Source organism: Dama dama, chromosome 20 (genome assembly GCF_033118175.1).
Source record: "Dama dama isolate Ldn47 chromosome 20, ASM3311817v1, whole genome shotgun sequence".
NCBI lineage: Eukaryota > Metazoa > Chordata > Mammalia > Artiodactyla > Cervidae > Dama > Dama dama.
In genome coordinates, this window is record NC_083700.1 from 100,201,998 (window position 1) to 100,214,762 (window position 12,765).

A 12,765-nucleotide genomic window follows, 5' to 3' on the forward strand; every position below is an offset into this window, starting at 1 on the left:
CAACATACTAGCTATATTCCCTGTGTTGTACAGTATATCCATGTAGCTTATTTATAGTTTGTACCTCTTAATCCCTTACCTCTTTTTGTCCCCTCCCCATCTTCCCACTGATTACCACTAGTTTGTTTTCAATACTTGTGAGTCTGTTCCTTTTTTGTTATGGTCACTACACTAGTTCATTTTATTTTTTAGATCCCACATATAAGTGATATCATACAGTATTTGTCTTTCTCTGTCTGACTTATCTCACTTAGCAAAATACCCTCCAAGTCCATCCATGTTGTTGCAAATGGCAAAATTTCATTCTTTTTTTTTTGGATTGAGTAGTATTCCACTGTATATATGTACCACACCTCCTATATCCATTCTACATCCATTCATCTGTTGATGAACACTTAGGTTGTGTCCAAATCCAAATTGGCAATTGTAGACAGTGACACTATGAACATTTGGGTGTATGTATCTTTTTTAATTAGTGTTATCATTTTCTTTGAATATGTATATCCAGGAGTGGAACTGCTGGGTCAGGTGGTAGTTTTATTTTTAATTTTTTGAGAAACTTCCATTTTGTTTTCCACAGTAGTTGCACCAAGTTACATTTCCACAAACAGTGTACAAGGGTTCCTTTTTCTCTACATCCTCAATAACACTTGTGTCTTTTTGATGATAGGCATTATGACAGATGTGAGATGCTATCTCATTGATGTTTTAATTTGCACTTGATGAAAATGAAAGAGGAGAGTGAAAAAGCTGGCTTAAAACTCAACATTCAGAAAACTAAGATCATGGCATCTGGTCCCATCACTTCATGGCAAATAGATGGGGAAACAATAGAAACAGTGACAGACTTTATTTTAGGAGGCTCCAAAATCACTGCAGATGGTGGTTGCAGCCATAAAATTAAAAGACTCTTACTCCTTGGAAGAAAAGTTATGACCAACCTAGATAGCATATTAAAAAGCAGACACATTACTTTGCCAACAAAGGTTCGTCTAGTCAAAGCTATGGTTTTTCCAGTAGTCATGTATGGGTGGGAGAGTTGGACTATAAAGAAAGCTGAGCTCCGAAAAATTGATGCTTTTGAACCGTGGTGTTGGAGAAGACTCTTCAGAGTCCCTTGGACTGCAAGGAGATCCAACCAGTCCATCCTAAAGGAAATCAGTCCTGAATATTCATTGGAAGGACTGATGCTGAAGCTGAAGCTCCAATACTTTGGCCACCTGATGTGAAGAACTGACTCATTTGAAAAGACCCTGATGCTGGCAAAGATTGAAGGCAGGAGGAGAAGGGGATAACAGAGGATGAGATGGTTGGATGACATCACCGACTCAATGGACATGAGTTTGAGCAAACTCTGGTATTTGGTGATGGACAGGGAAGCCCAGAATGCTACAGTCTGTGGAGTCTCAAAGAGTCAGAAATGACTGAGCAACTGAACTGAACTGAACTGATGATTAACGATGTTGAGCATCTTTTCATATGCCTGTTGGTCATTTGTGTATCTTCTTTGGAAAAATATCTATTCAGGTATTCTGCCCATTTTTGAACTGGATTGTTTGGTTTTTTGATATTGAGTACATGAACTGCTTATGTATTTTGTATACTAACTCTTTATTGAACATGTCATTTGCAAATATTTTATCCTATGTCTTTTCATTTTGTTGATGGTTTCCTTTGCTATGCAAAAGATTTTAATAATTTTCCACTTGTGTATTGCTTTTATTTCCTTTGCTTTAGGAGACAAGTCAAAAAAATTGTTACAATTTATGTCAAACTTGTTATGCTCATGTTTTCTTCTAGGATTTTTAAGGATTTTGGTCTTATATTTAGGCATTTAATCCATTTTGAGTTTATTTTTGTGTATAGTGTTAGGGAATGTTCTAATTTCATTGTTTTACATGTAGCCATCCAGTATTCCCAGCATAAATTATTGAAGACACTGTCCTTTCTCCATTGTATATTCTTACCTCCTTTGTTGTAGATTAATTGACCATAAGTGCATGGGTTTATTTCTGGGCTCTGTATACTGTTCCATTGATCCATGTGTCTATTTTTGTGCCTATACCATACTATTTTGATTACTGCAAGTCAGAGCGCATGATTCCTCCAGGTCTGTTCTTTCTCAATATTGTTTTCACTATTCAGGCTCTTTTTTGTGTCCATGCAAATTTTAAAATTACTTGTTCTAGTTCTGTGAAAAACGCTCTTGGTATTGTGATAGGGATTGCACTGAATCTAGACTGCCTTTGACAGTATGGTCATTTTAACAACAGTAATTCTTCTAGTCCGTGAACATGGCTCATCTTTCCATTTCTTTGTGTCTTCAATTTCTTTCATCAGTGTTCTATAATTTTCCAAGGACAGGTCTTTACCTCCTTAGGTGGGTTTATCATCTTAACTATTTTTTAAGTGTGCAGTGCTGTGGTATTAACTATTTACACACTGTTGTGCAGCTGATCTCTAGGACTTTTTCATCTTGCAAAACTGAAATTCTATACCCATTGAACAGTTTCCCTTTCCCCCACCCCAGTCTGTGGCAATCACCATTCTACTTTTTTTTTAAGAATTTGACTACTTTAGATATCTCACAAAAACAGAATCAAGCATTATTTGTCCTTTTGAGGGGTTATGCTCATTATCAAGGCTTTTGCTGTGCAGTGATAAACTGGCTTCTCAAAGGGTTGTGATAATTTATATTTTGACTGAAAGTGTGTGAGTGTCCATCAGGCTACACTTTCACTGCTGCTTAGAATCCCCCTTTTGTTTCGATTCTTGCCTAGTCCTTGAAGGAACAACAGGAATGGACATGCCTGGGATTTCCCAGGCAAGAATACTGGAATGGATTGCCATTTCCTTCTCCAGGGGATCTCCCTGACCCAGAGATGGAACGTGCAACTCCCACATTGCAGGCCGATTCTTTACTGCTGAGCCACCATCGAAGCCCAAAATTACTATAAATAGTTATAAAAATGTAATTTCAAAAAAAAAAAGTAACTAAAGTTATCGATTGTCAGTGAACTTGAGCGTTTCTCTTCCTTTATATTGGCTACTTATACTTCTGTCAGGATTTCCTTTCTTCAAAGCATCCTAGTAAACGGGGTCTCACTTGACCTTCCTAACAAGTTTCCGAGTCCAGAAGACGGCAATCACCATCCCTCAGCGAGTTACAATTCAAGCCCCAGGTTTCAGATCTCTCCCTTCAAAGCCTAGCAGCTGTCCCAGGAAAATTCCCCCAGGAAAAGCTTCAGCTACCGGTACCCACTCGCCCCAGCCCCAGCTCCAGCTCCTGAGCCTAAGCTGGGAGTACAGACACGCTTTCTGCGCCCGCGCAAGCTGGCCTGTGGGCGGGGCCTCGGCCCACCGGCCCGCCCTCCGGTTCCTTGCCCCGCCCCAGGCCCCGCCCCCGGGGCCCGCCCAATCCGAGGCGCGGCAGGCTCAGAAGCTAGGCCCTGAGGTAGGGGAAGGTGAGGGTCCACGCATGGGGCCTTGTCCGCGGCGCGGCGGGGCCGGTATCCTGAGGCCGGGGAGGAAAGGCTCCGAGTCCCGAGCGCCGCCCGCCTCCCGCCGCCATTTTGTACTGGGAGAGGGCGGTGGCGGCGGGAGGGGAGCTCCCCTGGGGCCGGGCTTGGGCCCCGGGCGGGGCGGTGGCGGAGGGCGGGCCCGGCAGCCTGTTACCCGCTGGGAGGACAGAGGTGGGGTCCCGAGGTTGGCGGCCGCGTGGTGCTCGGGCTCCCCGCCGACCCGCTTCGAGACTTCGGCTGGCCGGTCCCTCTGGGCCGCGGTGTCCGGCAGTGCCACGCTGGATGCAGCCCGCGACAGAGTAGGAAACCGTTCACTGGGCTTTTCGCGTTTGGTGCTCATACCGCCGCTGGTGGGAGGGGCCGGGGAATGGACCGTTGTTCTCTTGTGCAGATGGGGAAAACTAAGGCTCGGAGTGGGGATGAGATTTGCCTAGAGACACTCAGTGAGGTGCTGGCAGTAGGACTCAGGTCTTATTCCTCCAATGCAGCGCCCTTTCCTCCGGGCCCCTCTACCTCACCTGCCAAAGGAAGGAGCTGACGTACGGTCTAAGTTTCTGGAAGTTCGTTCGTTCGTTCTTTCTTTGTTTTTAGATCAGCTTTCCTCTGTACCATCCAGGTTAGAGGTGACTAAGACGTATACGGAAATCAAGTCATGGATCCACCTTCACGTAAAGAAAAGCCCAAAGTTAAAGAGCCTGTCAGCAGAATCGAGAAGGCCAAGCAGAAATCAGCCCAGCAGGAGCTGAAGCAGAGACAGAGAGCAGAGGTGAGCGTGAGGAGGGCCCGTGTACCTGTCGTTTGCTGGAGATGATGCTGGAATAGGGAGAGCAGAGAACGGTATAGGGGAGCCCTGCCTGCCTCCAGCCAAAAACAGGGTTCTCCTAGGTGTTCAGAGGAGATCTCTGAGGACCAGATGGTGAGGCGGCAGACCAGAGTCACATGCCAAGTGTCAGGAACCCCACCCCCACCCCGACCAGTCCCAGGTGGTCTCCTGATGACCCCTGGTGCAGAGCTTTTGTGGCAGAGTCCTGAAGGAAGGAAGAAAGGAGAAAGAGAAAGGCTGTGTGAGGGAGGGTCCTGTAAGGGAGTCCAAGAACAAGTGTCAGACACCCTAGCACAGATGTCCTGGATTTGGCCTGGAGAGTAGCTGCTCCTAATTCAGAAGTAGAGGCCCAAGCTCTACACTCACCACTGTGTTCCTTTGTTCAATCTGCCCTTAAAAGTCTATTTGACTGTTTACATGGATATTTTACTTTAGTATTTAATATCAGGAAAAAGCTTACTCTGGTCTTTTCCCTCTTTCTATTTCTTTTCTGTTTTTTTTTTTTTTCTTTTTTTTTTTAATTTCAAAATACAGAAAAACAGAATATTATAACAAATACCTGGGTGCTCAGCACCCCAGATTGGCAGTGTTTAACATTTTGGCATATTTGCATGTAGTCTTTTTTAAGATAAATAAAAATTACCTGTAAATTTGAAATCGCCTTTCTCCATTTCCTGTCTTATGGCATTTTTCCCCTCTTTATGGACAACGATGATTTTTTTTAATACTTTTACATTCAAATATATTTGTAGATATTCTTGAACAGTATAAAATTTTTTGTTTTAAAATCTTAAACTAACTGCATATTTTATTTTGCATTATGTTTTTTTAGAATTATTCATGTTAATGTAAGAATCCAGTTTATTCCTCATCACTGTTTATAATAATCTACTTTGTGAATCTACGTATATTTACCCCATCTTCCAGTGATGAATGTTTAAATGATTTATAGGGTTGTTTTTTTTTTTTCTGCTGTTACAAACAGTGCTGTAGTGAAAACCCTTTAGATGTCTCCTTTGACTCCTGTACTGGAATTCCTATAGGGCGAATATAACTACAAGTAGAATTATGGGGTACATTTTCAAATTTATTAGATGTTGCCAAATTGTTTTCAAAGAGATTATACAAATTTGTACCCATATTAGCAGGGTAAGAGGGTTCTTATCTCTCTCTTCTTTCTCAGTGCTTAATAGTGTCAGACCTTAAACTTTTGTTAATCTGATCCAGTCACTAACAATACTGAACTGCAACTACCTGCTAGGCACTGTTGCGGGCATGGAGGAGTCCCTGCCTTTGTGCAGCTTGCGTTCAGTGAAAAAGGCCGTCAAAATGAGTAAATTTAATAGTGTGTTTGAAGTTAATCTATAAACTGAAATCTGCCTTTGGATTAAGTCAGACCATCTGAGAGCTGCGGACCTGGCTTCCAACAGATTGTTCCCACTTTACTTCACCTCCCCATCCCCACCTGGACCCAGGCCCCCAGATGATTTTACTGCATTGCACTTTGGTGAAAGTTGGAGAACCACCTTAAGAAACAGCCCTAGGAAACTGTCCTTTGTGTACACTGCAGTGATGGATGTCATTGAGGACATTGTTCATACACTCATTGACACCCTGTTGGTGAGGTTTCACAGGTTACACTTACTTGTCTGATCTCAAATCCCAGCTCCTCCATAAGTTCCAGTGCTTCCCAGGTTAACTTGGGCAAGATACCTAACCTCTCTGAACCTCAGTTCTTCAGTTCCTCCTTGGTAAAATGAGGATGATGACATCAGTCACATGAGTTTGTTGTAAGCAGAAATGCTGTATCTAAAGCACGTAGTACAGTGCCTGCCCCAGAGAAAGCCCTCGAAAATAGCAGTGATGATTACCACGAGTCGCTGTGCTTTTATTGTGCTCAGTCTAAGTTGAATGTGCTGACCTGCTAAGCTGTCATATTGGACTTGCACTGTTGTAGCAGCTGGCACTTGTTGAGCTCCTCAGATGTGCCAGGCACGTGCCTGACCACATGTTATCTTCATACTGGTGTGTATTACTGTTGCTTTCACTTTGACCTTTGTAAATCCTTCCTGGAATAAAGATGGGAGATATGACATACGTGACCTTGTGAGGTAGGAGGCATTATCCTCATTTAAAGTGAGGTATGCTGACCAGAATCCCTAGGTGGTGATGGACTGAGGGGCAGGCCTGCCATCTAAACAGGTCTCTTGACATTCTCCCCTGCTTCCAGCTTTGCCCCACAGCTGCTGGTTCATCTGTGTGGCCTGGAATGCAACCTCCTAAGATAAGAATGTGACAGGAGCCCGTGTAGGGAGGCAGAAACACAGTTTCCGTTCAGTTTTGCATAGATGCCACATTCCAGGAAGTGAGATGAGAAGGAGAGATGAGAGGGGAGAATGGAAACAGAGGCCCATTTGGCAGTTGAAGCAACATTTGGAACTTTTGGTGACCATTTCTTTCTTGAAAGTCTTTCATTCCTTGGCGTGTACCCTTGACCCATTTTAAGTCTTCTTTCTCTGCTTAGTATAAATATACACTTAATACATAATAATATATATAATACACATAAATAATATATATAAAATGTGTTTGTACTCTTAAAGAAGATGAATAAAACAAACACCGTACCACCCAACTACAGAAATAGAACATGACCATGCATTAGAAGCTCCTCAGGCCTCACTCTGGCCGTATCTCCAGCCTTCCCAGGAGTAGTACCTGTGGGAACTGCAGTTCCCTGAGGAACTGAGGGAAGCAGTACCCTCCGTCCTTAATTTTATGCTAATCACCCCCTAGCTGTTGTGTATTAATTTACTGTTTCTGTGTGTACTCCCAAATAATACTGTAGAGCATAACAGTGTATCATCTAGTTTTGCATGTTTCTAAACTTTATGTATGCTACCATATTCCATGACTGGCCCTGTTCACTGAGCAATGTTTTTTTTAACCACTCAAATTTATTTATTTGTGTTTGTTAAACATACATAAAACGTGACCATTTTAACCATGCTTTTTGAGAATCATTTCAGTTGTTTGAAACTGTTTTCATCACTTCACTGTGTGGAGTTCTGTTTTCCTTGAAGGTTATAGAATCTTACCACAATTTTTAAAAATTGGGGGAAAAAAGATTGTAGGATTATTCAGGCTTTCTATTTAGTCAGTTTTGATCATTTTACTCTTCCTCGGAATTTGTATCATTTAAGTTTTCAAACTTATTGACACAGAGTTCATAAATTTTAATTTCTACTCTGGCTTCCCTGGTGACTCAGACAGTGAAGAATCTTCCTGCAATGCAGGAGACCCAGCTTTGATCCCTGAGTCAGGAGGATCCCCTGGAGAAGAGAATAGCTACTCACTCCAGTATTCTTGTCTGGAGAGTTCCACGGTCAAAGGAACCTGGCAGGCTACAGTTCATGGGGTTGCAAAGAGTTGGATATGACTGAGCAACTAACACACATGTATCAGTAATTATGACTTCTTTTTAATTCTGATAATAGTCGTGCAGCCTCTCTTTTATCTCGACAAGTCTCGGAGGTTTGCAGAGTTTTCTTTAGAATTTTCAAAGAACCATCTTGCAGTTTCAGTGATCCTCTCTGTTGTACATTTGGTTGCCTTTTCATTAATTTCTGCTCCTATTTTATATTTTCTATTTGTCTCACTTCTCAGGGTTTTTTCCCTTCTCTTTTTGATTATTCAAATTTTATCCCCTACACACAAACATGGCCCTTTTCTTCTTCTGTACAAATTTGGAGGTTTTACATTGTTTCTGGTTCTTTGGTGGACTGATTAATGACTGAAAGGTGAAGCAATAAGGTAGCTACCCTGCCTTTCACCTTGGAATGGCTCTTAAAGTTTTCTTCTCCCTCCACTGCCTGCCCTGGGTCACGTTCCTGCTACCTCCTACCTGGACTGTTGTAACAGATGTCTCCTGAGGGCCTGTGATCTCTCCTCCCTGACTGCCAGTTTTCTTTCTCAAAGCACAGATATAATCAGGTTTCTTCCCTGCACACTTGTCTCTCCAGAGTCGGCCAGATAAAGTCCTGATTACTTGGTGTGGCATTTAAGAGCCTAACATACCTTTCTTTCTTTCTCCAGCTCCGCAACCTTTTGTATTTAGCATACTTGAAGTTTCTAGAACTAATGCTGTGCTTTTATATTATTTAGTCATAATATCCATTGTTCTATCACTTAGGTCCTTTCCCCAGTCTCTACCTGTTTAAATCCTGTGTGTGTTAGTCTGTTAGTCATGTCTTGACTCTTTGCAAGCCCATGGACTGTAGCCCACTAGGCTCCTTTGTCCGTGAGGATTGTCCAGGCAATAATACTGGAGTGGGCTGCCTTTTCCTTCTCCAGGGGATCTTCCTGACCCAGGGATCAAACCCAGGTCTCCTGCATGGCAGGCAGATTCTTTAGCATCTGAGCTATAGGGAAGTCCCACCAATCCTTTTTTTTGGGGCGTGGGGGGGCGCTTTGTGGGCTCTTCGTTGACGTATTCAGGCTTTTCTCTAGTGCTGTGTGACTTCTCTTGTTGCGGAGCATGGGCTCTGGAGTGAATAGGCTCAGTAGTTGGTGGTGTATGGGCTTAGTTGCCCCGCATGTGGGATCTTTACTTCCCAACCAGGGATCGAACTACATCCCCTGCATTGGAAGGTGGATTCTTAACCATGGAGCACCAGGGAGATCCCCTACCAGTCCTTTCAAGGCCAGGTCAGGCACCTGCCTCACTGCTTCTTTCCTGATTCCCCAGTGGAGCTACTGTTTGCCTCTCCAGTTGCTTCATCACTGCCCCTGCATTACTGATGCAGTTCTGGCATTTTCAAATGGCACAGCCTGTGGTGTCTGAAGACAGGTTGAGCAGCTGCCTCCACTGTTAACATATCTTTTTCTCCTATTCAGATCTATGCCCTCAACAGAGTCATGACAGAACTGGAGCAGCAGCAGTTTGATGAATTCTGTAAACAGATGCAGCCTCCTGGAGAGTGAACCACCCCTGCGTTCACACTAGATGGGACCCTGGAAGCTTTGTTTATGAGCGTGTTACCAGTTTAAAGCTGAGATGGCCCATTTGGAGCCTTATACAACTAGACAAGAAGAGATTTGCGTTATTCCTGAAACTGGATAAATCGGAATTTCCTGTATGTAACTTGCTTCACTAGATCCTCCAATCGGAATTGGCCCATTGCTTGCTGAAGAGACTTCTTCTATTCTTCCAAGACAATACATTCTTTTTTTTTTTTTTAACTTTTTCTATTGTTTGAAAAAAAAAAATCAGTGTTTCTTCTGAAACTGTAAACCTTCTCCAAAAATACAAATAAAATACTAATAAAATGTTTGTTTGCTTATACTTTAGGGGTGCCTAGTCATAAGAAAGTGGAGTCAAAAAGAATGTAATAGGTAGGAAAAGTTGACGTGAGCAGAGGGGAGCCTTTTTCCTTCAAGAAGGGAACAGAGGTGAGAGGACAGAAAGAACATGACTGTTTCCAGATTTCATTCTTCCTGAGGCTAAAGCTCTGCAGACCCTACAGATTCTAAGTTTTTAGCTATACAGGTGTAAATATATGACTTTTACTCCCAGATGAGCCACTAATCAGAGCCTTGAAGCTAAGATTCCTGTCACCCTATGAATGTGGAGAGCTAGCAGCAGACTTGTACCAACAGGGGGAGGAGGGGAGCAAAGTGCTTTTGGTTTTTCATTTTGTATTTTATTGGGCCTAGAAGCAGAATATGCATGGAAATGAGGCTGATTACTCAGAGGGTACAACAGCCAACATTGCCTCCTCTGTTACTCTCTGTGCTAAAAATTTACCTTTATTTTCCCTAGTGGTTCTGGGAACATCTCTAGCAATTCCCACCTCCTCTTTGTCTCCCCACCGCTCTGAAGTCACTGGGAGTTCTGTTCCCATTCCTATGCTTATTTTGGCAATAAATCATGATGTTAAAGAACTTCTTGTCCCTACGGAGAATGTGTTCAGAGAGCCTAAGTCATAGTTAAGGATAACCTTTACACAGATTATCCCCATAAGTAGTAATTAGGTTCTATAGTGTCCTATTGAATTTGAATTGAATGCAAATTTTTCAGTTTTATGTTTTGGAGGAATGGGGGTTTGGAGTAAGCTGTCATCATAAACATAAGGAAATGATGTAGTATACTAGAAAGAACAGTGTTTTGGGGTCAAGTATAGTTCTTATTACTTTGGACAAGTTATTAATCTCTCTAAGCCTCACTCTTCGCCCATCTGTGTAATGGAGTAATAATTTCTTCCTCTCAAGACCATTCATCAAGAAATAAGATAATGTATGTAATAACTATTCAGTAAGTATTACTTCCCAGCTACCTTACTTAATGGGATATGTTTCAAATTTCAAATAACCAATTAATATAGGAATGTTGGTTGGAAAGATTCTGATCCTTAGTTGGCAACTGCTTGTATTAACATGTCACAGCCCTGGATATAGTTTATCCTAGAGAAGTGTTCTAGTATTGCAAACTGTAGATCGTTGTCAAGTCAGTTTAATAAATTATGACTAGCTTATGTTTTTAATTAAACAATAGGGGCCTACCTGGTGGTTCAGTGGTTAAAAATCCACCTTGCAATGCAGGGGATGCCGGTAGATTCCACATGCTGCAACTAAACATTGGCATGCCAAAACTAAGACCCAGTGCAGCCAAATAATTTTTTTTAAAAAAAAGCTTTTAAAGAACAGATTTTAAAAATCAATGTGAGGATATTGCTTCATGAAACTTTTGTTTCAGCTTTCAGTTTTTTACCATCGAGTATAATGTTAGCTGTGTGTTTGCACATATGGACCTGAATATGTAGAGGTACATTCCTTCTATACCCACTTTATTGAGTTTATCATAAATCGGTGTTGAATCTTGTCAAACACTTTTTCTGCATCTAGTGAGATGATTATATGATTTTTATCCAGTCATTTTATTAATGTGGTATAGCACATTGGTTTGTGCATCCTAGAATCCCTTAATCCTTAATAATCCACTTAATCCTTTTAATATATTAATCCTTTTAATATATTGTATATTTGGTTTGCCAATATTTTGTTAAGGATTTTTGTGTCTATATTCAGTAGTAACACTTGTTTGTAATTTTCCTTTTTTGTGTGTTTTCTCTGTTTGCTTTTAGTGTAGGGTGTTGTGGGCCTTGTAAAATAGGAAGTATTCCTTCCTCTTCAGTTATTTGGAGTAGTTTGAGAAGGATATTAAGTCTTCTTTGAATGTTTGGTAGAATTCACCTGTAACCCCACCAGGCCCTGGACTTTTGTTTTGGGGGAAGTTTTTGATTACTGTTTCAGTCTCTACTAGTGATTAATCTATTAGGATTTTCTATTTCTTCATGATTCACTCTTGGAAGACCTTCCTTCTAGGTTGTCCAATTTGTTGATTTATAGCTGATCTAATCTTCTGTATTTCTGTCATATCCATTGTTATTTCTCCTCTTTCATTGCTGAGTTTATTGGTACCTCCTCTTTTTTTTTTCTTAGTGAATCTAACAGTTTTTCAGCTCTCAACTGATCTATAACTATCCTCATATCGCTAACCTAAATTTTTGTTTGAGGTGATGTAGTATGATTATTATTGTTATAAACAAAGTACAAGGTGTATTTTCCCTTTCAAAGCATTCCTCTGGGAGTCTACATATTTATTTCAGCTCTGCTGCTATGGCTCAGAATGGATATGGAAATCCTCTTTCAGAATTGCATTTTCTTCCTTTGAACAGTGTTCAAGTTCTAGAAATAGCCAGAAGTCATCTGAGGCCAAAATCAATAGCTAATTTGGTTTTGGTTTAAAAAGAGGATATCATTGGCTAATATTAAATATTATTAGGTTTTTAGACTAATTTAGTTGGCTCTGAGCAAAATAAGTATTTTTTGAGCACCTATTATGTCTAGGCACTGTGCTAAGTGCTGACCTCTAAGAACTTATGTGAAGACAGTTATCATCGTGGAGTTCCTAAAATATTTTGATGAAGGATAGCAACAATGAAATGAGGGTTCAGCATTAAAGGGCATCACACTGAAATGTCTGAGCCCATATATATTTGTAAGATTCCTACTATATTATTCTAACTTTGTATATAACTCACTAGAATGCACAACCAAATCAATTAATCTACAAAGTATATGTTTCTGAGTGTGGGGCACTGTGGCAGGCAGCAGAAACACGAAAATGTAAACTGAGGGAACTTAAAAATCTAAGAAACAGAGCTATTCATCTATCCATGAAAAAAAAATGTAAGTGCTATAACAGATATGAACAGAAAGCCATGGAGAAAAGAGGGTGCTGTCTTTTCCTTTAGAGCCAAATCATAGCAATGTGGACTTTTTTCATTTAACTTTAGAGTTAATGCATACCTGCAATATATATTGTTCTGCAAACTTCAAGAAGTTAGACCTGAGGTAAAG

At 41.2% G+C, this 12,765-nt stretch overlaps 1 protein-coding gene across 4 annotated transcripts; it reads left to right on the forward strand.

Moving 5' to 3' along the window:
* Positions 1-3,397: 3,397 nt before the first annotated feature.
* Positions 3,398-9,676, forward strand: SVBP (small vasohibin binding protein). 4 transcript variants are annotated; one of them, XM_061122206.1, is made up of 3 exons: positions 3,398-3,454; positions 4,138-4,287; positions 9,241-9,676. In XM_061122206.1, exons 2-3 carry the CDS (start codon positions 4,174-4,176, stop codon positions 9,325-9,327), a joined length of 201 nt encoding a protein of 66 aa, XP_060978189.1. In that variant the 5' UTR covers positions 3,398-3,454; positions 4,138-4,173; the 3' UTR covers positions 9,328-9,676. The 4 variants fall into 4 exon arrangements, with proteins under 4 accessions (XP_060978189.1, XP_060978191.1, XP_060978190.1 ...); XM_061122208.1 differs by having other exon boundaries at positions 3,411-3,464; XM_061122207.1 differs by having other exon boundaries at positions 3,414-3,454; positions 4,113-4,287.
* Positions 9,677-12,765: the final 3,089 nt, after the last annotated feature.

Bases quoted from the DNA above. Each gene is read 5' to 3' on its own strand.
- SVBP (XM_061122206.1), top strand. From the start codon at position 4,174: ATGGATCCACCTTCACGTAAAGAAAAGCCCAAAGTTAAAGAGCCTGTC. The intron at 4,288-9,240 runs GTGAGCGTGAGG...TCTCCTATTCAG, and splicing joins AGCAGAGACAGAGAGCAGAG to ATCTATGCCCTCAACAGAGT.